At 45.4% G+C, this 25,601-nt stretch overlaps 1 protein-coding gene across 2 annotated transcripts in view; it reads right to left on the reverse strand.

The window, feature by feature from the left end:
* Positions 1-25,601, reverse strand: part of LOC145341104 (sodium/hydrogen exchanger 9-like) — a 384,640-nt gene that overhangs the window by 302,817 nt on the left and 56,222 nt on the right. For both annotated transcript variants that reach the window (XM_080185958.1, XM_080185959.1), the window contains exons 3-4: positions 17,438-17,515; positions 16,433-16,509 (exon numbers count right to left, since the gene is read on the reverse strand). In XM_080185958.1, the coding sequence (XP_080042084.1) occupies positions 16,433-16,509; positions 17,438-17,515 (155 nt within the window). The remainder of the gene's footprint in view (positions 1-16,432; positions 16,510-17,437; positions 17,516-25,601) is intronic.

The raw sequence follows: 25,601 nt of genomic DNA on the forward strand, positions 1-25,601 counted from the left end.
TCAGTAATTTTTAAGAGAGGATCAGAAAATGTGGTGACTGTCAGCAGAAGAAAGGGGCGGCAACAGAAAAGGAGGAGAATTCGGTGGGCGGGGGGGGCTGGAGAGAGAAGGGTAGAGAAGAGATTTACGTCAGGAGGGTTTCAGTAGGTGAAGCAAACAACACAAACTTTGTTTATTGTCTACTTCAGAGTCCAGTCTTTCTCAGTGTTCTATGTGCATCCCTCAGCTCCAACACCAGGGGCAGAGCGTTCAGCCACACTAGGGGAGGCAGTGGCCTGGTGATATTATTGCTAGGCTATTAATCAAGAAACTCAGCTAATGTTTTGGGGACCTGGATTCGAATCTTGCCACAGCAGATGTTGGAATTTGAAATTCAATAAAAATTATCTGGAATTAAGAGCCTACTGATGACCGCGAAACCACTGTCGATTATCAGAAAAACCCATCTGGTCCTTTAGGGGAAGAAATCTGCCCTACATGTGACTCCAGAGCCACAGCAATGTGATCGACTCTCAACTGCCCTTGGGCAATTAGGTATTGGCAATTAATGCTGGCCAGCCAGTGATGCCCGTGTCACACGAATGAATTAAAAAATAATTCCCTGCGCTCTGAAACAGCCTTCCAAAAACCTATCAACTCGCTACATCTCTCCCTGCACCATCATAATGGATGGCATGATGGCACAGTGGTTAGCACTGATGCCTTACAGCGCCAGGGGCCTGGGTTCAATTCCGGTCACCGTCTGTGTGGAGTTTGCACATTCTCCCCATGTCTGCATGGGTTTCCTCCAGGTGCTCCGGTTTCCTCCCACAGTCCAAAGATGTGTGGGTTAGGTTGATTGGCCATGCTAAATTGAGCCTGTCAGGGGATTAACAGGGTAAAATACATGGGGTTACAGAAATAGGGCCTGGGTGGGATTGTGGTCGGTGTAGACTCGATGCGCCAAATGGCCTCCTTCTGCACTGTAGGGATTCTGTGACTCTATGATCACAAAATCACTGCGGGGCCCATTATTCCTGTGCCTGATGCCACATGCCCCAACTTCCTTCCCTGAACTAAGTCCCAGAACATCTTATTACATGAAAGGCACCATAAAAGTGAAAGTAATTGCATTTTTGAATGAGCTGATGAATGAAATAAGCAGTAAATTTACTTTTTACAGGCTGCAAAATCAATCTCTGCAAAGTGGTAAGCCTGCTGTATGCCCAGAAGCAATTCAGATGGCTTTATTCCTGACACGCAAGTTACCAAACTTCCCAACACGCTTAATTTCATCATGACACCGTACACTTACTGTTTTCCTAAACCCTTCCAGAAGCTCTCTCTCTCTCCCTTCCTAACCAGAAGTAGAATATTCCCAATACCTGTAGATTAACCCAGAACCTTACATGCCAGAATGTCAGGATGATGACCCAGTGACCATCCAACTTTCCCTTCCATCAGCGGACACCACAATGTAGCACTGTCCGCACAAGTCCCGAACCAAGTCTACGGTTACTGCCCTGATGCCAGTACCATGGTAAGATCAGAAAATGCTGCCTGTACCTACCATCTCACAAGTTAAGAAATCCTGTGCCACATCACAACCTACCACCACCCGCACCCCTGCCCTCCCACCCCTCTGTTGTAACATTAAGTTCTCTGAACCAGCTGCTGAAGCCAAGGCAAATCTCCAGTCAGATAGGATAACTACTGACTGACCCCCCAGCCCACTGTATTGCCCTAATATGGGATATAATTGGCTGAGAAAAGGACATTCTGATGATCATCCGTATAAGGTACACTGAGATCCTTGGCCTATTCAGACTACTGCCCAGGCTTAGTTTCAGGATCAATGCTGTTTCTGATCAATATCAGTCCATCACGCAAACCAGTCCCCCATCCATTGGCTGCTGCCATCAGATTTTTGAATGGAGCTACCAAATATTAAGTTGATCTTTCCCCACAGCCGAGCTATGACTGCAACACTACATTCTAGACTCTCTCCTTTCCTTCTCCCTGATTTACTCTATGGACAGTATGTTCTGTTTGTGTAGCGCACAAGAAACAATATTTTGTCACTCTACCCCAATACATGAGACAATAATAAATCAAACCAAATCGAAATCAGTGACTTGGATTCTGAAGCTCAATATAAATTGGTCAAGCTTACAGGTGATACTAAATGAAAAGATGTATTTGCCTCAGGTGAGGTGCGGTCATCAACATTTATGTGGGTGAAACATTCATGGAGCCAGTGTGAAGTAGGAATGTACGATTCCACCAGGACCTTGGAAAATACGAGGAAATTCTGGGCCCCTTTCCGAGATGCTGCTTTCAAAAGTCCATCATGCTCTGTACAGAGCTTTGAGATAACCTGAACTCCTGACAGGTCTGTATTAACGTACTCATCTATTACCTAATTGCTTCCTTCCTGAAAGCCTTTGGGACACCCAATGCAGTCCCTTCAATGACCAAGAGATGGCAGCTCTAACCTGAGATCAGCAGCAGACAGCAAAGAGCTGGATCGCTTGTTTTCATTAATCCAGCACGGAAAGAATGAAATTGAAACCCAGAAGGAAGAAAAACAGTAAAACGGGGGAAATAGGAACACTGGTTTGAAATGGTTCTTGCATATTTTAAAATGGAACGCAGATAAAACGGGAAAAATAAGAATACTGCTCCAAACTGTTTATTCCTTCTGGGAAGAAATGTTCTTTAAAGAGAAGTCTGAAACATTATATGACCTTTGGGGCGAAGAAGAAGGAATGCAAAGCAGACTGTGGGTTAATTACATGCGAAGCATTGTAGAATAGGCAAAGCAGCTGCTGTCCCTGGTGTGGGAGTGAGCACAGAGAAATCAACATCTCTGCTCTATACACTGAATCCCGACAGAGCAGAAGGAGGCCTTCAGCCCATTGAGTCTGCACCAACAACAACCCAACCCAGACCCTATCCCCGTATCCCACACATTTACCCTGCTAATCCCCCTGACACTAAGAGGCAATTCAGCATGGCCAATCAACCTAACCCACACATCTGAGAGAGAGGAAACCGGAGCACTTGGAGGAAACCCACGCAGACACAGAAAGAATGTGCAAACCCCACCCAGACAGTGACCCGAGGCCGGAATGGAACCTGGGTTCCTGGCACTGTAAGGCAGCATTGCTAATCGCCATGCCGCCCCTTGTAACCAATCTGTAAAGAAATATCACTGTTTCTTGCAGTCGGTCACTTACCACCATTTACCGTCCAGCACATCTTCCACATGGAGCAGCAAGGTGGCACAGTGGTTAGCACTGCTGCCTCACAGTGCCAGGGATCTGAGTTCGACTCCCGGCTTGGGTCACTGCCTGTGTGGGTTTCCTCTGGGTGCTCCAGTTTCCTCCCACAGTCCAAAAGACGCGCTGGGTAGGCGCACTGCCCATGCTAATTTCTCCCTCAGCGTACCCGAACAGGTGCCAGAGTGTGGCAACTAGGGGATTTTCACAGTAACTTCATTGCAGTGTCAACGTAAGTCTACTTGGGCACTCATAAATAAATGAGAAAGATGGAAAGGAGGAAATAAAAGCAGCAAGGAAATAGCTCATAGGATTTGGGAGATCCTGCTGTTTAAAAGAAACCGGGGCTTTGATTCACCACTGCCACTAGTGGGAGAACTTCTGTTTCCCATTAATTATAAATGTATGAATGCGACCCAGTTCGAGGTGAGCAATATCCAGCTCCCTGGCGCAGTGCGAACCTGAATGATAATCACAGGCCTCACTTGCTTCTCTAAGACTCTATGTGATCTACATCCCTTTCATCTTTCTTTCTGCTATTCACACATCTGTACTTAATTCTCACACAATCCGGTGCATAAGAATGCTGGATCACAGATTGGCTGGGAAGGCTTGATGACCGGGGACCGGGGGCCGATGGTTGGGGTGGGGGGGGATGAATGGTGAACGTGCGCGCCCGGGGGCCGGCAGGGGGGCCTGCTGAGGGATTTCAAAACATTTTGCCACAAAACCTTGGGGCTTGACTTTGGGGTCTGATGGTCTGCTTGGTAAATACGTTCTTGAACAGGGAGGATGGTCACTTAGTCACGGGAAGAGGGGAGAAGTGGTGAGAAGAGCCTCTTCCCAGATGTGTTGGCTGTCAATCATAGACAATTATAGAGAAGCACTGGCCACTTGGGAAAAGGTCACCTACCCGTTTGACCGGTCACGCAGGCAGGTAACGGGGAGAATGACGGAGGGTAAAGACACACCGCAAGAAGATAGACACAAAAATAGTTTCAGTCTGATTGCTTAGCTTTTCAATTTTTTATCCCACTTCTTATCCTTATCCATCACTGATCAATTTATGAATGTGGCGCATCCCATTTGATCCTCGTTAATCCTCATTCACCATCGAGGTGGCTGCTTGTTTCCTAATTTAACTCTTTTAATTGAAAGGTAACAACTGGTGTTATGTTTCATTTATATTGTTTATGTGGGATGTAAAACGTGTCGCTCCATTGTAGCCCCCACATCCCTACCCCACGGTGCGCCGGAATTTTACTGCCCCGTCCGCTACAGGATTTGGAGCAGGCGAGTGACGACTGATGATGGAAAGGTCCGTTGACCTTGGGCAGGATTTTACAGTTTCGGGACAAGCGAGGCCATAAAATCCCACCCAGCGCTGTGTCTATATAGTTGCAGAGGGGAGGGGTCTTCTGTACTTCTCTTTGATTAGCTTGGCAACCAGTAGGATTTACTAGTTACTTGTCTGGCCTCGGTCACTGAGGTTCCAGTGCAGCAACCAAGGCAACTGACTTCTCCACCCAGAGAAGCTACATTTCAAAGCGCTTGGTTCTAAGAGTTGTACACAGGTATTTTGGGTATTAGAGCAAGTCCCAAGCTGAAGGGAAGTGTTAGCAGGAAGCAAATGCAGCTACCTGCCTCCTTGAGCTACATACGTTGAGGATGGTAGTCTGCCTCCCTGGAGCAGGGGTACAGGATGTTTCAGAAAGGGTAGAGGGAATTTTGGAGGGTGGAGGGACTGAGTCTGATGTGATAGTGCACGTAGGAGAGAAGGATGTAGGAACAAAGTGCAGGGGGGACATACGTAGGCAGTTCAGGGAGTTGGGGGCTAAGCTGAAATGTAGGGCCTCCAGGGTGGCGTTCTCTGGGCTGCTGCCGGTGCCTGGGGCTAGCAGGGCTAGAAATAATGAGATACTCCAACTCAATGCGTGGTTGAAGGATTGGTGTAGGGCAGAGGGTTTTAGATTCGTAGACCACTGGGAAGTCTTTATGAAAGAGGGGCAAATATACAAGAGGGATGGGGTACAGTTAACTGGGAAGGGTGTGCATATCTTAGCTGGAAGGTTAGCTGGAGTGTTTCGGCAGGGTTTAAACTAATATGGAGGGGGGGTGGGGAGGTGGACGGAACTGGGATTGGGGATAGGGTAAGCCCGGAGGGTAGGAAGAAGGATCGGATTGTTTCTGAGGGTCTTCGGTGCATGTGTTTCAATGCTAGGAGTGTGACTGGCAAAACAGATGAACTGAAGGCAATAATGTTCGAAAGGAAGTTGGAAGTGGTGGCGGTGACAGAGACTTGGTTAAAGGAAGGGCAGGACTGGCAGTTGAATGTTCCCGGGTATAAGTGCTTCAGGCGTGATAGGGGTGGGTCGCTGAGAGGTGGGGGAGTGGCGTTGTTAGTTAAGGATTGCATCATAGCAGTGCAGAGGGAGGGAGGTATAGATGATATAGGAATCGAATCACTTTGGGTGGAGTTGAGGAATAGGAAGGGAGATGTTACTATGTTGGGTGTGTACTACAGACCGCCCAACAGCCCGAGGGCTGTGGAAGAAGGGATAAGCAGGGACATTCTAGATAAGTGCAGGAAGAATAGGGTGGTGGTAGTGGGAGATTTTAATCTCCCTGGGGTAGATTGGAAGGTGCCGAGGTCAGAGGGTGCTGACGGGGAGGAATTTGTACAGTGTGTAATGGAAGGATCCCTGGAGCAGTATGTGGATAGCCCGACCAGAGAGGGGGCTATACTGGACTTGGTTCTGGGGAATGAGCCTGGGCAGGTGGTTGACGTTGAAGTAGGAGAGCATGTGGCTAACAGTGACCACAACTCTGTCTGGTTTAAGATATTAATGGATAAAGATGAAACCTGTCCTAAGGGGAGGGTGTTAAACTGGGGGAGGGCTAGATACAACCAGATTAGGCAGGATCTTAAAGATACGGACTGGGGTAAGCTGTTTGATGGCAGGTCGACGCTGGGTATGTGGGAGTCTCTCAAGGGAAAACTAAAATCTTTGCAGGAAAGACATGTGCCGGTCAAGAGGAAGGATGGGAAGGGTAGGATTAGAGAGCCGTGGGTAACTAGGGATATTGAGGACCTGGTCAGGAGGAAGAGGGAGGCGTACATTAGATCTAGGCATTTGAGGACAGAGATAGCGTTAGAAGAATACAGAGAATGTAGGAGAGAACTTAAAAGGGGCATCAGAAAGGCAAAAAGGGGCCACGAAATGGCTTTGGCGGGTAGGATTAAAGAAAATCCTAAGGCATTTTACTCCTATGTTAGAAATAAAAGGATGGTTAGAGGGAAGATTGGTCCTCTCAGGGACAGAGGAGGGGAACTATGCTTGGAGCCTGGGGGAATGGGGGAGATCCTGAATGAATACTTTGCGTCGGTATTCACGCAGGAGAGGGGCCTGGTGTCTGGTGCTGTGCTTGAGGAGTTTGAGGATCCGTTGAGGGAAATAGTCATCACGAGGGAAGAGGTGTTGGGACTTTTAGACAGTATAAAGACGGATAAATCTCCGGGGCCTGATGGCATCTATCCCAGGCTGCTAAGGGAGGTGAGGGATGAAATTGCTGGGCCTCTGACGCAAATCTTTGTCTGTTCTTTGGACACAGGTGAGGTCCCAGAGGATTGGCGCATTGCAAATGTAGTACTGTTGTTTAAGAAGGGTCAGAGAGATAACCCAGGGAATTATAGGCCGGTGAGCTTGACTTCAGTTATAGGCAAGCTAATGGAGAGGATCCTCAAGGATAGGATGTATGAACATCTGGAGCGCTGCAATCTGATCAGGGATACGCAGCATGGCTTCGTTACAGGGAGGTCGTGCCTTACGAATCTAGTGGAATTTTTTGAAGAGGTGACAAAAACGGTTGACGAAGGACAAGCCGTTGATGTCGTCTATATGGATTTCAGTAAGGCGTTTGACAAGGTCCCTCATGGTAGGCTGATAGAAAAGGTGAAGGCTCATGGGATACAAGGCCAGGTATGTAGATGGGTGGAGAACTGGCTTGGGAGGAGGAGACAGCGAGTAGTAGTGGATGGCTCCTTTTCCAATTGGAGGTCTGTCACCAGTGGTGTGCCGCAGGGCTCGGTACTAGGACCTCTTCTATTTGTGGTATATATTAATGACTTGGAAGAGGGGGTAGGTGTGTGATCAGCAAATTTGCTGATGACACTAAGATGGTTGGATTGGCGGGTACTGAGGAGCAGTGCCTGGCAATGCAACAGGACATAGACAGGCTGGTAGATTGGGCAGATAGATGGCAAATGGAATTTAATCCGGAGAAATGCGAGGTGATGCACTTTGGCCGGAATAATGTGGAGGGGAGTTATACGATAAAAGGTAGAACTATCCGGAGTATAGATACGCAGAGAGACCTGGGGGTGCAAGTGCACAAGTCCCTGAAGGTGTCGGTGCAGGTGCAGAATGTGATGAGGAAAGCGTATGGTATGTTAGCCTTCATAGGAAGAGGTATAGAATATAAGAGTAGGAGTCTGATGTTGCAGTTGTATAGAACGTTGGTTAGGCCTCACTTGGAGTACTGCGTCCAGTTCTGGTCGCCGTACTACCGGAAGGATGTAGAGATCCTGGAGAGAGTGCAGAGGAGATTTACCAGGATGCTGCCTGGCATGGAAGGGCTGTCTTACGAGGAAAGATTGAATGAACTTGGGCTGTTTTCCCTTGAGAGACGTCGGTTGAGGGGGGATCTAATAGAGGTTTATAAGATTATGAAGGGGATAGATAGAGTAAATGGTGGTAAGCTTTTTCCGTTATTAGAAATGGATAGAACGAGGGGTCACGAGCTTAGGGTGAGGGGGGCTAGGTATAAGACAAATATTAGAGGGCAGTTTTTCACGCAAAGGGTAGTGGGGGTGTGGAATGCACTGCCGAGTAAGGTGGTGGAAGCAGGCACGCTAGGGTTGTTTAAGAGTCACTTAGACAGCCACATGAGCGGGCTACATATAGGGGGATATAGTAGGCCTTACTAAACATTGTAGGCTTGGGAATACGTTTTGCCTCAGGGATGTTACAGTCTTTGCCTGTTTAATAATGAATTTTTTTGTCTCCACAGGCATTTAAGTCCAGCAAGGGGCATGCATGCGGCAGGTTGTAGTGGGCTGCTCTTGGACGTTGCTTCGGGAGTTGCCTATTGCTTCATGTCGTTAGTGTGCTTAAACTGGACCATCTCGAGGGCAACATGACAGCTCAGAGACTATCTCTGTTGCTGTGCGGACACATGGATTTGGGCCTGTGTCTGTGGGAGTTTGCACGTTCTCCCCGTGGTTGCGTGGGTTTCCTCCGGGTACTCCGGTTTCCTCCCACATCCCCAAAGATGTGCTTTTAGGTTGATTGATTGGGTACTAAATTGTCCCTAAATTGGACCTCCCTGATCCTCGCACATTAGGCGTAGACTAAAATCATGAATAGGACACTGAGACAGTGGGACGGCGGCGCGGGCTCGTTGGGCCGAAGGGCCTGTTTCCCGTGCTGTGTTGTTCTTTGTTCTTTGAGTCTGGTGCTTAGTTAACCTGTGCCTCAGATCAAAGGGCCTTGGACCCATGAACATGGGCACCTTCAATCATTCCATAACAGAAAACAATTAAATTGTCCCGTGGCACGGGAGGTCTGCTCTGTCATGTTTCTCCGGGCAACTTTCAACAGAATCTTTTTAGTTGAGGGCGCTGCAGCTCGGTGTGGGAACCTGCACTGCACCAACGCTGTGGATTGCCCAAGGCTATTACAGAACTGGGTCATTCCCAGCTTCCTCACACCGCTTCAAGAATCAGAGCTGCAAGCCGGGTGAAGAATCGCTTGACAAACCAGCCAGCATTGTCTGATACTACAATGCTGCTGGAGAAGGAGACACAGGGACACAAGCTCAGCTTTGTACACACAAAAAAACGTCCTAGCTGAAATAAATGATTTGTTCAGTCATGTGATAACTGGTACAGTTTCACTTTATCACATACAAGCTTTTAACAAATGCAATGCCAGCACCCTTTACTTTATCTGCTAGAAACAGAGGGAAAAGCTCCACTGAGATGGGTTTGTGGCCCGTACAGAATTACCATTTCCTGGTTGTTACTTTTAGTTGCAGTGTAATTTAGTTAAATTGTCCATACTGTTAAACAAGCTCAGGGATACTTACCTGACAGACTATGAACTCTTCTTCTGGATCATACTGTGCAAAATGGGGAGCTGGTGTCAGACAGGTAATGTCACTTGACAAGGGAGGACCGAGTTAACACCCTTGGGGAGGTGGGCTCGAATCCCACCATGGCAACTGGAATTGAATCAAATTAAATCTGGAATTGAAAGCTAGACTCAGTGACAGCACGGTGGCACAGTGGTTAGTACTGCTACCTCACGTCGCCAGGGACCCGGGTTTGATTCCCAGCTTGGGTCACTGTCTGTGCGGAGTCTGCACATTCTCCCCGTGTCTGTGTGGGTTTCCTACCGGTGCTCGGTTTCCTCCCACAGTCTGAAAATCGTGCAGCATACCGTGAAAATCTATTGCATAAATATCAACTGAAAGCAAATTCTACATAATTCGCTCTGCAGTTTTAAAGGAATGCTCATGATATACTTTCAAAAACAGTAATATAAGGTGAGCTTACATATAACAAAAACAAAAAGTGCTGGAGAAACTCAGCAGGTCTAACAGCATCTGTGGAGAGAGAATAGAGTGAACATTTGAAACATTGGGATGAATTTTCCTGTTCCGTCTGCCACGGAAATCAAAGAACAAAGAAAATTGCAGCGCAGAAACAGGCCCTTCAGCCCTCCAAGCCTGCACTAACCATGCTGCCCAACTCTACTAAAACACCCTACCCTTCCGGGGACCATATCCCTCTATTCCCATCCTATTCATGTATTTGTCAAGGTGCCCCTTAAATATCACCATTGTACCCGTTTCCACTGCCTCCTACCCTTGACAAATGCTTCCTTTTTCTCTTTGACTAGGTTCACAATATCTCTCGTTATCCAAGGTTCCCAAAACTTGCCAGACTTTTATTTAATCATTACTGGAATGTGCCGAATTTAGTGAGAGGGGATCATGTGGTCAGGGAGTTAGATTAATTAGTTTCAAATTTATTAAAATGGGTTAAAATCAGGTTCTAACCACTGTGCCACCACTTGTCCCTCAAATCTTCATCCTCATTTAGAAATCCTTCTATAATCCTTGTTTCACCACATGCCCGCGATCTCTTCTCTCCCCCCCGCCACCATGTACTTTTTCACTTTTCTAATCTGGGCTAACATTACAAACCTTCCCCAGCCATTCCCTTCCATTACTGCAGTGCCTATGCTTCAGAAGGGCCTGACTCCAGGAAGTCTTACAGGTGCTTCATCAATGCACATTCTTCCTTTCAGATAAAAAGCAGATTGGGAAAATCTGATTTCGGGTGAGGAGGTACTGGAGAGCTTGCAGAGAATCCACATGGCTGCAAACAGCAAGTTTCACACCATGGATCTGACTCTGCAATGCCACCTGTCTGGGGTTGGACCAGGCAGAAGATGGCAGTGCTACCACAGCTGCAAGCAGGAACATCGTAGGGGCATTTATCACAATGCAATATTTTCCTGTTAATAGAATAGAATAGAATCCCTACAGTGCAGTGGGCAACCTGATAGCAGTCCACAAGATTATGAGGGGCATGGACAGAGTGGACAGTCAGAAGCTTTTTCCCAGGGTGGAAGAGTCAATAACTAAAGGGGCGTGAGTTTAAGGTGCGAGGGGCGATGTTTAAAGAAGATATACAAAGCAAGTTTTTTTTACACAGAGAATAGTGATTACCTGGAATTCACTGCTAGGGGAAGTAGTGGAAGCAGACACGATAGTGACTTTTAAGGGGCGTCTTGACAAATACATGAATAGGATGGGAATGGAGGGATACGGTACCCGGAAGGGTGCGGGGTTTTAGTTCACATGGGCAGCATGGTCAGTGCAGGCTTGGAGGGCCAAAGGGCCCGATCCTGTGCTGTAATTTATGTTGTTCTTTGTACTAGTGCAGAAGGAGGCCATTCGGCCCATCAAATCGGCAACGTCAACGATAACCCTATACGTTAACAATAACCTTTCCCCGTAACCCTACGTATTTACCCTGCCAATCTCTCTGACACTCAGGGTCAATTCAGCATGGCCAATCAACCTAACTTGCTCATCTTTGGACTGTGGGAGGAAGTCAGAGCAAATCAACCCCACGCCGCCACGGGGGAGAACGTGCAAGCACCGTACAGACAGTGAGCCGAGGCTGGAACTGAACCCCGGACCCTGGCGCTGTGAGGTCGCAGTGCCAGTGTGCCACCCCAATATAATACAGCACCGAATTCCTGTCCGGCACTTTGCAGCATTCCCAGTATTTTAATTTCTATTGATATTGCGTTTAATCATAAGGAATCACCTAATGAGAATACATTATTTATAACTTTTTGCTTGGCCTGTCCTGCTGTCTGCATGATTGAACTCAATAAACAGGGAACTTGTATTCCTTGTAGCAACATTGCTGGTACAGCTGTTTTCAATTACTGTCAGACATGTTCTTTGTTAATTCTACACGTTATAAAATCGGAAACGTCAAGTTCCAGAGCCTTATGCTAATTCTGTAGTACTCTTATAAAGAGAAATCCCATCTGGAATTCAGACTAATTAATTCTTCAGACGTGGATGAAACAGAAAGATTGTCGTGTGTGTTGCTGCAGAGTTAAGGTGCAAGCCACCCTGTGCCCTCTATTAAGTTGAGTCCATCATTCAAACACTGAGCTGCAGACTCAATTATTCTTTCAGAACCCTGGTTTCCGCTGAGGAGCCGAGGGTAAGTCGGAAACGCAGGCTTCTCGTTGAACGTACTAACTGGGGGCCCGACCGCCTTCAGCACTCCATCGCAGAACATTAATAAAAAAAAAAGTCGCTGTGGCGTTGTGACATGTACATGTGGATGCTGCCTACGCTGCGACAGCCACTTTCTATGCTATTTTCTGGCAGAGCTATGACATTCCAGGAGACAGACACTTCAAGTGAATCTCAGTACAGCCTCTTACATAACACAACCCCTGGCAAACTCCAATTCCCGATAAATCCATAGAATCCCTATCGTGCGGAAGGAGGCCATTCGACCCATCGTGTTCGCACTGACCACAATCCCGCTCAGGCCGTAACCCCACGTATTTACCCTGCTAATCCCCGACAGGAAAGGTCTGATTTTACTGTCAAGTTGCACCCGTTTTCGGCCGCGAAAACTTGATAAACTCGGGCTTGAGGCGAGTTGTGCGATCCACGCCTGCCTCTGCGCCGGTACCAAGGTCTGAAAATGGCCTCGATCAGGACTGTGCCCGAAACAGGCGCGACGGCCATTTAAGTGCATTAGTATGCATTTAAACTGACTTAACGGCTGCACGCCCAGCCTTACCAGCACTTCCCCCTTTACCACCGTGTTCTCCCATCAGTGTAAGACAGTTGCCCTCCACAAAAGTCCGCGTTGGGGGCTCCAGTTAGTGAGGAGGTAAGTGCCGAGTGTCCGATGGCTCTCTGTTCAAGATCGATGTGGGGAGGGGGAAAGGGGGGGTCCACTGCCACTCTGCCTGAGATCGGTGGGGGAGAATGGGAGGGAGGGGTCCACGATCAGTCTGGGCGATTGTGGGGGGGGGAATGAGGGGATCAGTAATGTTGTGGGGGTAGGGCAATGTGTGTGGGGGCCAGGGAGAGGCATTATCCGGCCCAGGAACAATGTGCTGCGTTCTATCACATTTTTCTGCAGGTGCGTGGTTGGGGGCACCAATCGGAGCTGCAGTGTTTTGGGTGTATTAAGCCCTGCCCACAGGTTGCTGCAGCATGATTCGAAATTGCTGATATTTTTTGCAAGTAGAGTGTGTGTATTGGGTGCGCCTGAGAACAGGTCTACAACTTGGATCTGAAACATTCCCAGTTTCAAGTCTGCCCAGCACTTAGAATCAAAATGGTAAAATAGGGCCCTAGGATTACTTTAGCATGGCCAATCAACCTAACCCGCACATTTTTGGACTGTGGGGGAGAAACCGGAGCACCCGGAGGAAACCCACGCAGACATGGGGAGAATGTGCAAACTCCATACAGACAGTGACTCAAAGCATGAACTGAACCCGGTTCCTGGCGCTGTGATGCAGCAGTGTTAACCACTGTGCCACCCTGTGCCAACATTTCCCGTCAATGGAACTGGGTATGGGATATGGGGGCAGCCACTATGAATCTGCCCATCCTGCAATCTTGCCCAAGACAAATTTTTACCCCAATGTTATTTTACAGGAAAGGGCAAATAGATTCAACAGTGTCATCCCTTTCTAAGCTACTGCAATTCACCTGTCTGCCCATTCATCATGTCATTCAATCCCTTTGCCAGTAAGAAGCACAACAAATTGCTTGCTGAACCTATTGATTTATGTCAATAACCTTCCCTGATATCTTACTCTACAAGTAAGAGATACTCAGGCTGAGTTCAGTCTCTTCTCCTAACTTAGTTTTTCAATCAGGTTCGCTGTACCTTTCGGTTGACAACACCACACGACAGCGTAACATCATGCCCACAAACACAGCACTGTGCTGCTATCCTCAGACGCGGAACAGGACTTTGACTGAGTACGGTACATTCACTCCTCACGCTCAAGTGAATAGACCTTGGAAAGATGATGAGAATATCGTTCAAAATCCTCTAGTCCCACCTCGCATCCTAATTAACATCCACTTCAACCCAACAATATCCTGCCAGAGTTATCCTCTTTTTCCTTTCCTCTTTGTTCTGACTGTCATATCCTTGGCTGAAACCACACAGATAAACCCCAGTATCCGGGCTGAAGAAGCAGAGCATACAATGTGCTCCACAGATGACAAACATGCTGCAGTCTACAGTATTATAATCTCACACACAGTTACAATAACCAGAATCCCAATAGCATATTTGTATGCTTAGCAATGCCAACTCTATTGGCTGCAGGGAACTGCATCAATCACCTGTAAACAATTTCTTTTTAGTCATTCGTGGGACATGGGCACCACTGGCTGGCCAGCAGTTACTGCCCATCCCTAAATGCCCGAGGACATTTGATAGTCAGCCACATTGCTGTGGCTCTGAAGTCAGACCAGGTAATGATGGCAGATTTCCTTCCCTAAAGGACATTAATGAACCAATCGACAACGGTTTCATGGTCATTGGTATCTTAATTCCAGATATTTTTTATTGAATTCAAATTCCACCACCTGCTGTGTCGGAATTCAAACAAGGACTGGGCTCTAACAAAGGATCATCTAGATTTGAAACGTTAGTTCCATTCTCTCCCCACAGGTATTGTCAGACTTGCTGGGATTTTCCAGCAATTTTTTGTTTTTGTTTTTGTTTCGGGATTGATAGTCTAGTGACAATACCACTAGGCCATCGCCTCCCCAAATCAGTAACACTGGGAGCAGACATCTGGGGATCATTATGTACAGTTAAGCAGCTGGTGAGAGTTTAGCCACTGGAATGTGAGGTCAGCCACTTGCCTTGTTAAGAAGATAATTTAGGGAACAGTTCGACAGATCATTGTGACACAGCCACTTACTGGGTCATGCCTGATGAAATCACCAAGCTATCTTGAATTTCTTAGAAGCCTTGGAACATTCTACTTCGAATGTAGACCCACCAACTAGGTTTTCTCTCTCTGTCAGTTCTGTGAACACATTTCTGCTTCACTCCTCCATTTGCTGTCATCCACTGTCTCCCCTTCGTTCCCCTCAGTGTTACTGATGAAGGAAAAGACTGACAGGAACTGACTTAGCCAAAGATCAAAATTAGAGGCTTTCTTTAGACATCGTCCCAGTAAGCCGTGTTAAAAAGTAACAAGAGCGGTTTGGGATTAATTTCATCGAGTGCTCAAGGTAAACTGCAAGTGCTGATGCACCAACAGAGGGATCTAAAATATACTAGCTTATCTCACATTGGACTTTGCTATCAGCTTAATAAATATTAACAATTAATTATCACAATTGCAACAAGGGAGTAGGTGATAAAGGTGAAAGGTAATTTATTTACTTTTGTAATCTATTTGCCATTGTTAACTGAACATTGGCCACCATAAACTATATTGTTAATTACTATATCCTCTATTGGAAGAACACAAGAGGCTACAAAGGGTCATGAACAAAGCCCAGTCCATCACTCAAACCAGCTTCCCGACTACTGACATTGTCTACACTTCCCACTGCCTCGGAGAAGCTGCCAGCATAATCAAGGGCCTCAAGCATCCGAACATTCTCTTTTCCACTTTCTTCCATTGGGAAAAAGATACAAAAGTCTGAGGACATGTACCTACAGAATCAAGAACAGTTTCTTCCCCTGCTGCTATCAGACTTCTGATTGGGCCTACCTCGCACTAAGTTGATCTTTGTCTACATTCTGCACTCTCTCCTTTCCTTCTCTATGAACAGTATGCTTTGTCTGTATAGCACGCAAGAAATAATGCTTTTTGCTCTATACCAACATATGTGACAATAATAAATCAAGTCAAAATTATTTAGGTTTGTCCCGTACATTCTCATTCCTGTCCTTATCAGACAGTTACCACCAAAACATCAATTTCTCAATCAAATGAGTGATCATTGCAATTACAGTTATCTAGATTTCTGGTTAGATTTAAAGTTTTAAATTTATTTATTAGTGTCACAAGCAGGCTCACATTAACACACAGTGAAGTCACTGTGAAAATCCCCTAGCTGCCACGCTCCAGAGCCTGTACACAGAGGGAGAATTTAGCATGGCCAATGTACCTAATTGTGCATTGGCCAGGCTAAATTTGGACTGCAGGAGGAAGCTGGAGCACCCGGCGGGAAGCCACACAGACACAGAGAGAAAGTGCAGACTCCGCATAGACAGTGACTCAAGCCGAGGATCAAGCCTGGGTTCCCAGCGCTGTGAAGCAACAGTGCTAATCATTGTGCTACCGTTCAATTACTAGACAGAAACTATCGATTTCTGCAATTATTGAAATGCCACAAAATCAACACCATCATATTCCAAAACCACCAAATAAAATACAAGTTCAGAACCTTTATTTTACACACCCTTGCCTGTGTTAGTACTATCAAAGGTACTTCAGCCACTGACTTACAACTCTGTAACCTTGGAATTAGAGACAAGTTCATCTTATTTGGCAAAGTTTACTCACCCAATCACAATGCAGGAAATGGCAGTGCCTATAAAAGCGTAGGTTAGAATTGAACCCAAATTCCGGAAGAATTGTCTCTGTTAAAAAAAATCAAAAAAGATAGTGGGTAACATTACTACATTGTTTCAGAGTGCGTCCTAAAAATGTAATTCTCAACACACTCAGAATACCCTGACAACTATAAATACCGCAGGTAGAGATTCAGAAGTGGAAAGTGTAGCTAGATGGGACAAGATCAACATTCCCCACATTGTGTAAGTGCTCGGGTTCCTGATCCCCCATCAATGAAGGACACCATAGACCACAACACAGATCGTTCAATGCAAAGAATTAGATCTTCGCCTCCTAGGATAACTTTGTTGAAACTGAGAGTAGCTGGTGAACAAATGCCACTGACACACACCTAGGATAGAAAGCAGCAATGAGTATGTGATGGGGAGGATGGAAAACAGAGAGGTTAAAAAACTAAAAATGGGGATATATATCAGCTTGTCTCATTAATTTTCTGACATGAGGTCTTGATTCAGGCTAGGATATATTTCTAGGGTGCATGGGCAACAATGCCTTAGCCAGTATCATTTCACATGCAAATTTAGACAAACAGTTTAATTACATAGTCCTGCCCTCCCCCAATACTTATATACATGCACTTCGCAGCAAGAATCACTGGGTGGCAATTGGGATTGGGGAACCCCAGTAGCTGACATTCCTTTCTCCACCCTAGGAGAACCGTAGGACTCCAGATCAGCCAACTCAACATAGATTGGGACCAAGTATGGGACCTGTACGTATCTCCTGGCTTTACCGCCTGAGCCAGTGGACAGAGGAAAACAGACACCTTTAAACAGGGTTTAGAAACATGTGATGACTTAAAGGAAGGTGAACTGAAAAAGTAACTTGCCAGAAGAATATTTAATGAGGACAGTTACTGTAAAAGTCACTCTAGAAACCATTCTGATTTTAAAGCGTTCATGTTGGTCAGAAACTAAAGTCTAACATCCTCACCCTCTTCAGGCTGTATCCTGCGTAAAATATTATCGGCGGCAAGAGGACGTTGAAGAAAATTTCTGAATCAAAGGTCACCTGAAAATAAGAATCAAAGTTAGACGTGTCATGAGAACTTTCCAACTGGCTTTGTTGAAAATTCAAATTCTTACACTTCACACACAAATTGGGAACTTGGATTTGAGATGGCAATTGGGTTATTTTATCCAATTCCTCAACCGTTTTGTGCTTATCTGAGTGGTGTTGAAAGCTCCCAATTAATAGGAGACAGATCCCATCAACTTTTAAATCAGCTGAAATTTAAATCCAAGTACATTATGAGATACATAATTAATTCCACTTCAAAATCTTTTTGTAAGTCACATAACCATTACAGAAGGGGGTCATTCAGGCTATCGTGCCTGCAGCAACTTTCCGAATGAGCACTTGACCAAGGGTGCTTTCCCCGGCCTTCTCCCTGTAACCCTGCGCTTTATTCCTTTTCAGATAATAGTTCTGATTCCCTCTTGAACAATTCAATTGAACCGGCCTCCGCCACACTCTCAGGCGGCGCATTCCAGATCCTCAACAATTACGACACAAAAAATTTCTCATATCGCCGTTGCTTCGTTTTATTTCGTTACCTTTTTCATTTAGCTTGTGATCTCTTGTACTTGAATCATCAGTATACAGAATCCCTACAGTGCAGGAGGCTGCCATTCAGCCCATCGAACCTCCACTGACAACAATCCCACCCAGGCCCTATATCCATAGCCCCATGTTAATCCCCCTGACACTAAGGGGCAATTTGGAATGGCCAATCAACCTAACCTGTACACCTTTGCAGTGTGGGAGGAAACCGGAGCACCTGAAGGAAACCGACGCTGACACGGGGAGAACAAGCAAACGCCACACAGACAGTGACCTGAGGGCAGGATTGAACCCAGGTCCCTGGAGCTGTGAGGCAGCAGTGCTAACCACTGTGCCATCCTATACTTATAGAGGAAACCGAAAATTCTTCTATACACTGGTAGGTGCTCATAAGTCATAGCACAAAATTCAGTCGGTATGATTAACACACTGATCTACTGATTTAGTAAAGCAAACATCTTTGCACAATGTATTTCTGGAAATTATTTGGAAGATAAACTTCTATAAAACTAAACGTCAGAGCAAAACCATGGGTTTAAAATTCAGGCATTGTTACAGTCACATTTTCTTGTCCGTTAACGCTGCTGTGAGGTTTCAGCATAGGGCGCACTTTCTAGATGTGTAAAATTTTAAGAAGTGTTTTTATTTTGTCCACATTTTAATGCTCTGTCATTCTCTACCATTGTAGTGCTGCGTTGCATACACTTATTGTGCAGATTATCACTGTATACCTGGATTAAACTGATTAACATTGGAATTGTTCCATTCTTTGCACAAGCTTGGCTAGAGAGAATATTCAAGAGGTTACGGGAGCACTGAGCTCCCATCAATAAACTGCCACTTACAGAATAGAAAGAGGAACAAAGAGGAAATATAAGGGGTGGGCAATGATAATGGAAAAATGATCCTGTATATGCCACACACTGTCCTCTGCATTGTGCCGATGGCATCTATTGACTGCAGATTATTTTCATACCACTCCTTTCAAATCAAATTGTGCTGCTTAGAGGCAACATTCTCATTAAAAAAGCCATCATGCTCGCTAATATCCCTTGAAGTGTATTCAAAGCCAGCTGGCTGCAACCAATTATTTTGCAGTGCGACTTCATCAATGACTTTCAAATTCCACATTTTATCTCTGCTCGCACACACTCTCTCACAAGGTATTTTCTCCCTCGCTCTAAATCTTCCATCGCAGCCAATGTATCCTAATTTCACAACTCACACAAGCCTCTCATCTCTGACAATATCATCGCAGCCCCTACAAGTCTCTCAAGCCAGACAGCAGAATGCTAATCCTAGCCCCTCAAAAAGTAGGATGTCCCAATCAATACCACTCATCTGGTCCAGAAGCAGGGCATTCCTTTCCTGAGTCTTTCCAGCAGCGTCATTTCCCATAGAACCCCACAGTGCAGGAGGAGACCATTTGGCCCATCGAATCTGCGCCAGCCACAATCCCACCCAGGGCCCTATCCCCATATCCCCATGGATTTACCCGAGTTAATCCCGCTGACACTAAGGGGCAATTTAGTATGGCCAACCTATCCAACCTGCACATCTTTGGAGTGTGGGAGGAAACTGGAACACCCGGAGGAAACCGATGCAGACACGGGGAGAATGTGCAAACTCCGCACAGACAGTGATCCAAGCCTGGAATCGAACCTGGGTCTCTGGCGCTGTGAGACAGCAGTGCTAACCACTGTGCCTTGGAGTCACTCTCTGATGAGTGTTGTAACAGCCCTTTCTCCTCAAAATAACCAAGTTACACCCAATGGGCCTAACTTAAAATATCAGCACCATAATCTCAAAACTGGCATTCTGTTTCCCAATCTAAACATTTGCTCAGTCAATCGGACCAAAAAAAAAACCACCCACATAACCCAACTAGAGAAAAACCTGCAAATCTTACACTTTTGTTCAATATGAAATGTCCAGTAGAGAGACCTAGAGCACAGAAAGAAGGCCATTCAGCCCATCGTGCCCTAGCCAACATTTCAAATGTCAGCTAAACTACATTATTATCCTCTCAGTGGAATATTAATACAGGAAGGCACTGAATCAGGGAGTGCCACCAAGTTCAAAATAGAATGGCTTTTCTTTAGAACATATGCACTTGACAATGTCACACACTTGTCAACAAAATGAATGAACAGCATCTCAAATCAATGAGGAGCAGAGAGTGACAAGTTTAACACTAAGGCAGGTGGGGATGAAAATGATACGTGAAAAATCCTAAACATAGCTCGAACTGCGGCTCTGTATTCCAGTCCACCCAAAGCTCATTAAGAGCTAGACAGCATGACAAGCATCCCCCTATCATACTAATTATTATCATGTTCTGACAGTATAGTGTGAAGTTATTCATTTTTATGAGTAGGATACTTGACACATACAGCAACAATTAGTTACCAACACAGATGCTTGATTTCTATCTACGTAGAACGAGGTTGCTTTACACAGAAACACAGAAAATAGGAGCAGGCCATTCAGCCTTTCCAGCTTCATCCACCATTCAATATCTTCCATCTGAACACCATACTCCAGTGGATTCTCCATGATGCCTCTACAATCTATGGCCTTTGAGTGATGAAATTATAATAATAAAAAATTCTTTAACAGGACCAAGTATCATTGTGCAAAGTATCAGACTGTCTAGCCTTCAAATGTGATTTGATCATAGCGTCTTGAATATATTTTCCATCAACACAAAATTTATGTCCTAGTCCTCATACACCAGTCACTGAAAGCAAGCATGCGGCTACAGCAAGCAGTTAGGAAGGCAAATGGTATGCTGGCCTTCATTGCGAAAGGACTTGAGTACAAAAGGACTTCTTGCTTCAGCTGTACAGAGCATTGGTGAAACCACACCTCGAATATTGTGTGCAGTTTTGGTCTCCTCATTTAAGAAAGCTCATACTTGTTATTGAGGTAATGCAGCAAAGGTTCGCCATACTGATTCCTGGGGTGGCTGGGTTGTTGTATGAGGAGAGGTTAGGCCGGCTAGGCCTGCATTCACTGGAACTTAGAAAAACGTGAGAGGATCTCACCGAAGCATACAAAATCTGACAGGGCTGGACAGACTGGATGCAGGAATAATGTTCCCTCAGACTTTGGGACCAAGAACAAAGGGTCACAGTCTCAGGATATGGGGCAGGTCATTTAGGACTGAGATGAGAAGAAATCTCTTCACTCAGGGGATGGGAACCTGTGGAATTCTCTGCCACAGAAGGCTATGGAGGTCAAATCACTGAATATATTTAGGGATGAAATAAATAGATTGTTGGATTCCAAGGATGTCAAGAGGTATGGGCAGAGCGCTGAAGTATGATGTTCATAAAATTCCTACAGTACAGAAGGTGGTCATCCAGCCCATCAAGTCTATACCAACCACATCTCACCCAGGTCCTATTCCTGTACCCCACACATTTACCTTGCAAATCCCCCTGACAATATGGTCAATTTAGCATGGCCAATCCACCTAACCCACACATCTTTGGAGTGTGGGAGGAAATCAGAGCACCCGGAGGAAACCCACAGGGAGAAAGTGTAAACTCCACACAGATAGTGACCCGAGGCCGGAATTGAACCTGGGTCCCTGGCGCAATGAGGCAGCAGTGCTAACCATTGTGCCACTGTGCCATTGAGGTAAAGGGTCAGCCATGATCATGTTGAATGTTGGAGCATTCTTGAACAGCCAAATGGTCTTCAATGTTGATAAAATTTAGTGTGCTTGAATTGTATTCCCCAGTGTACTATTTTAAATAGTCTATTTACTTTGTGAGTTTGACTGTTTGGGATTCTGAAGTCTATCTCCAAACCCTTCGCCAATACCTTTAATCTAACAGTAATATTACTCAGTAAACACTCATGTTGTTAGAGACCACTTTAGCAGGAAAAGTGTTTGCTCCTGAGACCTTCAGGCACACTTACATTCAGGAGGTCTTTTTTTTTAAGTTCTCGCTTTCTGTCATTGTTACTTGTAAATCACATCTTAGAGGAACAGGATTCCTCGACCAGTGTTAAAATTCCTGCTGTGTTTCATTTATTCACGCAAAGCAACAATTTTACTGTGGGAGCGAACAGCAAATCTTTGCCACCTATTCCGTATTCTTCAATCACCAAAGTTAGTTTGACATTCTATTCCAGTTTAACATAACTTGGACGAATAACCCTCACTCCAGCTGACCCAAAGGGAATTGGGTCAATTTGGATTAAAAACTGCAGTGAAGCGGTTTCAACCTTACATTTCTTTTATGGCCCTTCAGAGGATTACACAGTAAGACGTCTCACAACACCAGAGTTTACCCCAGTTCAACACCGGCATCTCCATCTTCAGAGGATTGGCACTGTTAACTTGAGGTGCTGTGACATCCTGCAATAAATTCTATACATTTGAACGTTTACTGTAAAATCCAATTGTTCAACTATCCTGTGCACTAACATTAACAATTTCTCCATGACTTCACCCCTCCCAATCTCTGTCACCTCCTCTAGCCCTGCAACCTTTGGAGATTGCTTTAATCTGGCCTCTTTTGCATCTCCCATTTCCTCGGTCCTAATTTTGGCACCTGAGCCTCAAGTACTTAAGGCCTAGACTTTAGAATCCAACTCACCCCCGACTTAGCACTGCTGTCTCATAGTGCCAGGGACCCAAATTCAGTTCCTGGCTTGAGTCACTGTCTGTGGAGTCTGCACATTCTCCCCGTGTCTGCATGAGTTTCCTCTGAGTATTCTGGTTTCCTCCCACAGTCCAAAAGACGTGCTGGTTAGGTGCATTGGCCATGCTAAATTCTCCTTCGGTGTACCCAAACAGAGTGTGGCGACTAGGGGATTTTCACAGTAATGTCATTGCAGTGTTAAAGTAAGCCTACTTGTGACATTAATAAACAAACTTTAAACTTTCACACTCTCCACTTCTCTTTTCTCCTTCAAAGTGCTCCTTAAAATGTATCTCTCTGGCCAGGCTTTTGCTAACTTTTTGATTTAGGTGAAGGAAGAATGCGCTGCACAGTGCAACTCAATAATAAAGCGGTGCCCCAGACAAGCGCCTTACATTGAAGTCTCCAGGCCAGTATTAGGAAAGACATGGTTTGTATCTTGCCCCTATGGCTTAATTAGAACATAGAACATTACAGCACAGTACAGGCCCTTCGGCCCTCGATGTTGCGCCGACCAGTGGAACCAATCTAATGACCCTCTAACCTAAACTATTCCAATATTATCCATATGCTTATCCACTGACCATTTGAACGCCCTTCAAGTTGGCGAGTCCACAACTGCTGCAGGCAGGGCATTCCACGCCCTTACTACCCTCTGAGTAAAGAAACTACCTCTGACATTTGTTCTATAATTACCACCCCTTAATTTAGAGCTACGTCCCCTCGTGTTAGCCATCGCCATCTGAGGAAAAAGGCTCTCACTGTCCACCCTATCTAACCCTCTGATCATCTTGTATGCCTCAATTAGGTCAACTCTTAACTTCAAGTCCCTCAGCCTTTCCTCATCAGACCTTCCCACCATACCAGGCAACATCCTGGTAAACCTCCTCTGCACCCTTTCCAATGCCTCCACATCCTTCTTATAATGCGGCAACCAGAACTGTAAGCTATACACCAAGTGCGGCCGCACCAGAGTTTTGTACAGTTGCAACATGACCTCACGGCTCCAAAATTCAATCCCTCTACCAATAAAAGCTAACACACTGTACGCCTTTTTAACAACCTGTCAACCTGGGTGCCAACTTTCAGGGATCTATGCACATGTACACCGAGATCTCTCTGCTCGTTGACACTACCAAGAGTCCTTCCATTAGCCCTATATTCTGTACTCCTGTTACTCTTACCAAAGTGAATCACCTCACACTTTTCCGCACTGAACTCCATTTGTCACCTCTCAGCTCTGCTCTGCAGCTTATCTATGTCCCTCTGCAAACTGTAACATCCATCCTCACTGTCTACAACTCCTCCGACTTTGGTGTCGTCAGCAAATTTACTAACCCATCCTTCTGCACCCTCATCTAGGTCATTTATGTTTATAAATATAAATAATTTTCCATGTGCAGAAAGAATGATTGGAATAGTGAGACTTTCTGCTCCATTAGGAAATCTAACATAATGCTCATGTTCCATTGTCTTACTGTAATACAGGCAATAATGCCTGCTGAGGGTCTTCGAAATTATTTTCTACACAGCTCAGTGGTGTCTTAGTCTACAGAATAAACTTAATATACACAAGAGCGGTTTCTTGAGAGGGTGTGCTGTGATATTTTTCATTCATATATAGTCTTCCTGCTGCCTGATGTTATTAGAATCCTAGTGAACTATCAGAAAGAAAGTACAGATGTGGAAGAAAAAATTACCACATTTTGCCATATAAACCTAGAGGGACTCTGTCAAAACAACCAACAACTTCTTAAATGGATACAGAGTTTCTGCTTCCTTATTCCAGCCAGGTAACTAGTCCAGATAGCTGTCACATTTTGCACTGAGTATTTCCTGATGTCGGTCCTGAACTTGCAGTTTACATTTAGTCTGTGCACAATCAGGACCCTGACCTGTCCATTGCTTGTTGTTTTGACACACGATCCTGCTCCCATTCCCGTATGTTCGACCTTGGCTTGCTGCAATGTTCCAACGAAGCTCAATGCAAACTGGCAGAACAGCGTCTCATCTTCTGGCTCGTCACGCTACAACCTTCCGGTCTCAACATCGAATTCAACAACTTCAGCTGATTTGATCTACCCCACGTTGGCGCCTTTGTTTTCATTCTATTTTATTTTTAACTGTTCTCTACCTTTTATTTCCTTATTGTCTTCATTTTTCTTTCCCCCACTCTTTCCCCTATTTTATCCCCCTTTCCTCATCTTTTCTCCCCGTTTTGCTTCCCCTTCCCACCCTTTCTCAATTTTACCTCTCTCCTACCCATCTCCCCCCCCACCTCACATCTTCTTCTGACTCAACTTACCCTCTGATTTCAGCTTCTCTGCCGTTTGGCCATTCACATCTTCTATTCTCTCTCTGTAGACTGACACGAGCAAACATTCCCCCTTATTTTAGTGGCTACGGTTCATCTTTCATTCCCTCACCCTACAGTATAAATATCTCCCACTTTCTGTGCCTTTTAGTTTTGACACAAGGTCATCTGGGTGCAAAACGTCAGCCCTTTTCTCTCCTTACAGATTCTGCCAGATCAGCTGAGATTTTCCAGCATTTTGTCTTTTGGTTTCAGTTTACATTTTTGGATCTTTTCAATGCTTCAATCCAGATTATTTTGCCTTTTCATAGCTGTGAGTACTCTCATAATTGAGCTCCATCTAATAGCCATTTCTCCGAGAGTGCCTAGCCTTGCCTTGTGATTTAGATCTCAATTACATACTGCGAAATGAGCAGCAAAACTTTCCGCCCATTGTTTTAGGCTGGTGGATTTATCTTGGCTCCGTACTGGTGCTTCCTGGAGTTCAGCAACATTAGATCATCGTTATCATTTTAAGTTTAAAATGCCAAGCAAAATTATATTACAGTTCAAAAGATAAACA

The sequence above is a fragment of the Carcharhinus amblyrhynchos genome, chromosome 3, assembly GCF_965287045.1.
Source record: "Carcharhinus amblyrhynchos chromosome 3, sCarAmb.v2.hapA, whole genome shotgun sequence".
Lineage (NCBI taxonomy): Eukaryota > Metazoa > Chordata > Chondrichthyes > Carcharhiniformes > Carcharhinidae > Carcharhinus > Carcharhinus amblyrhynchos.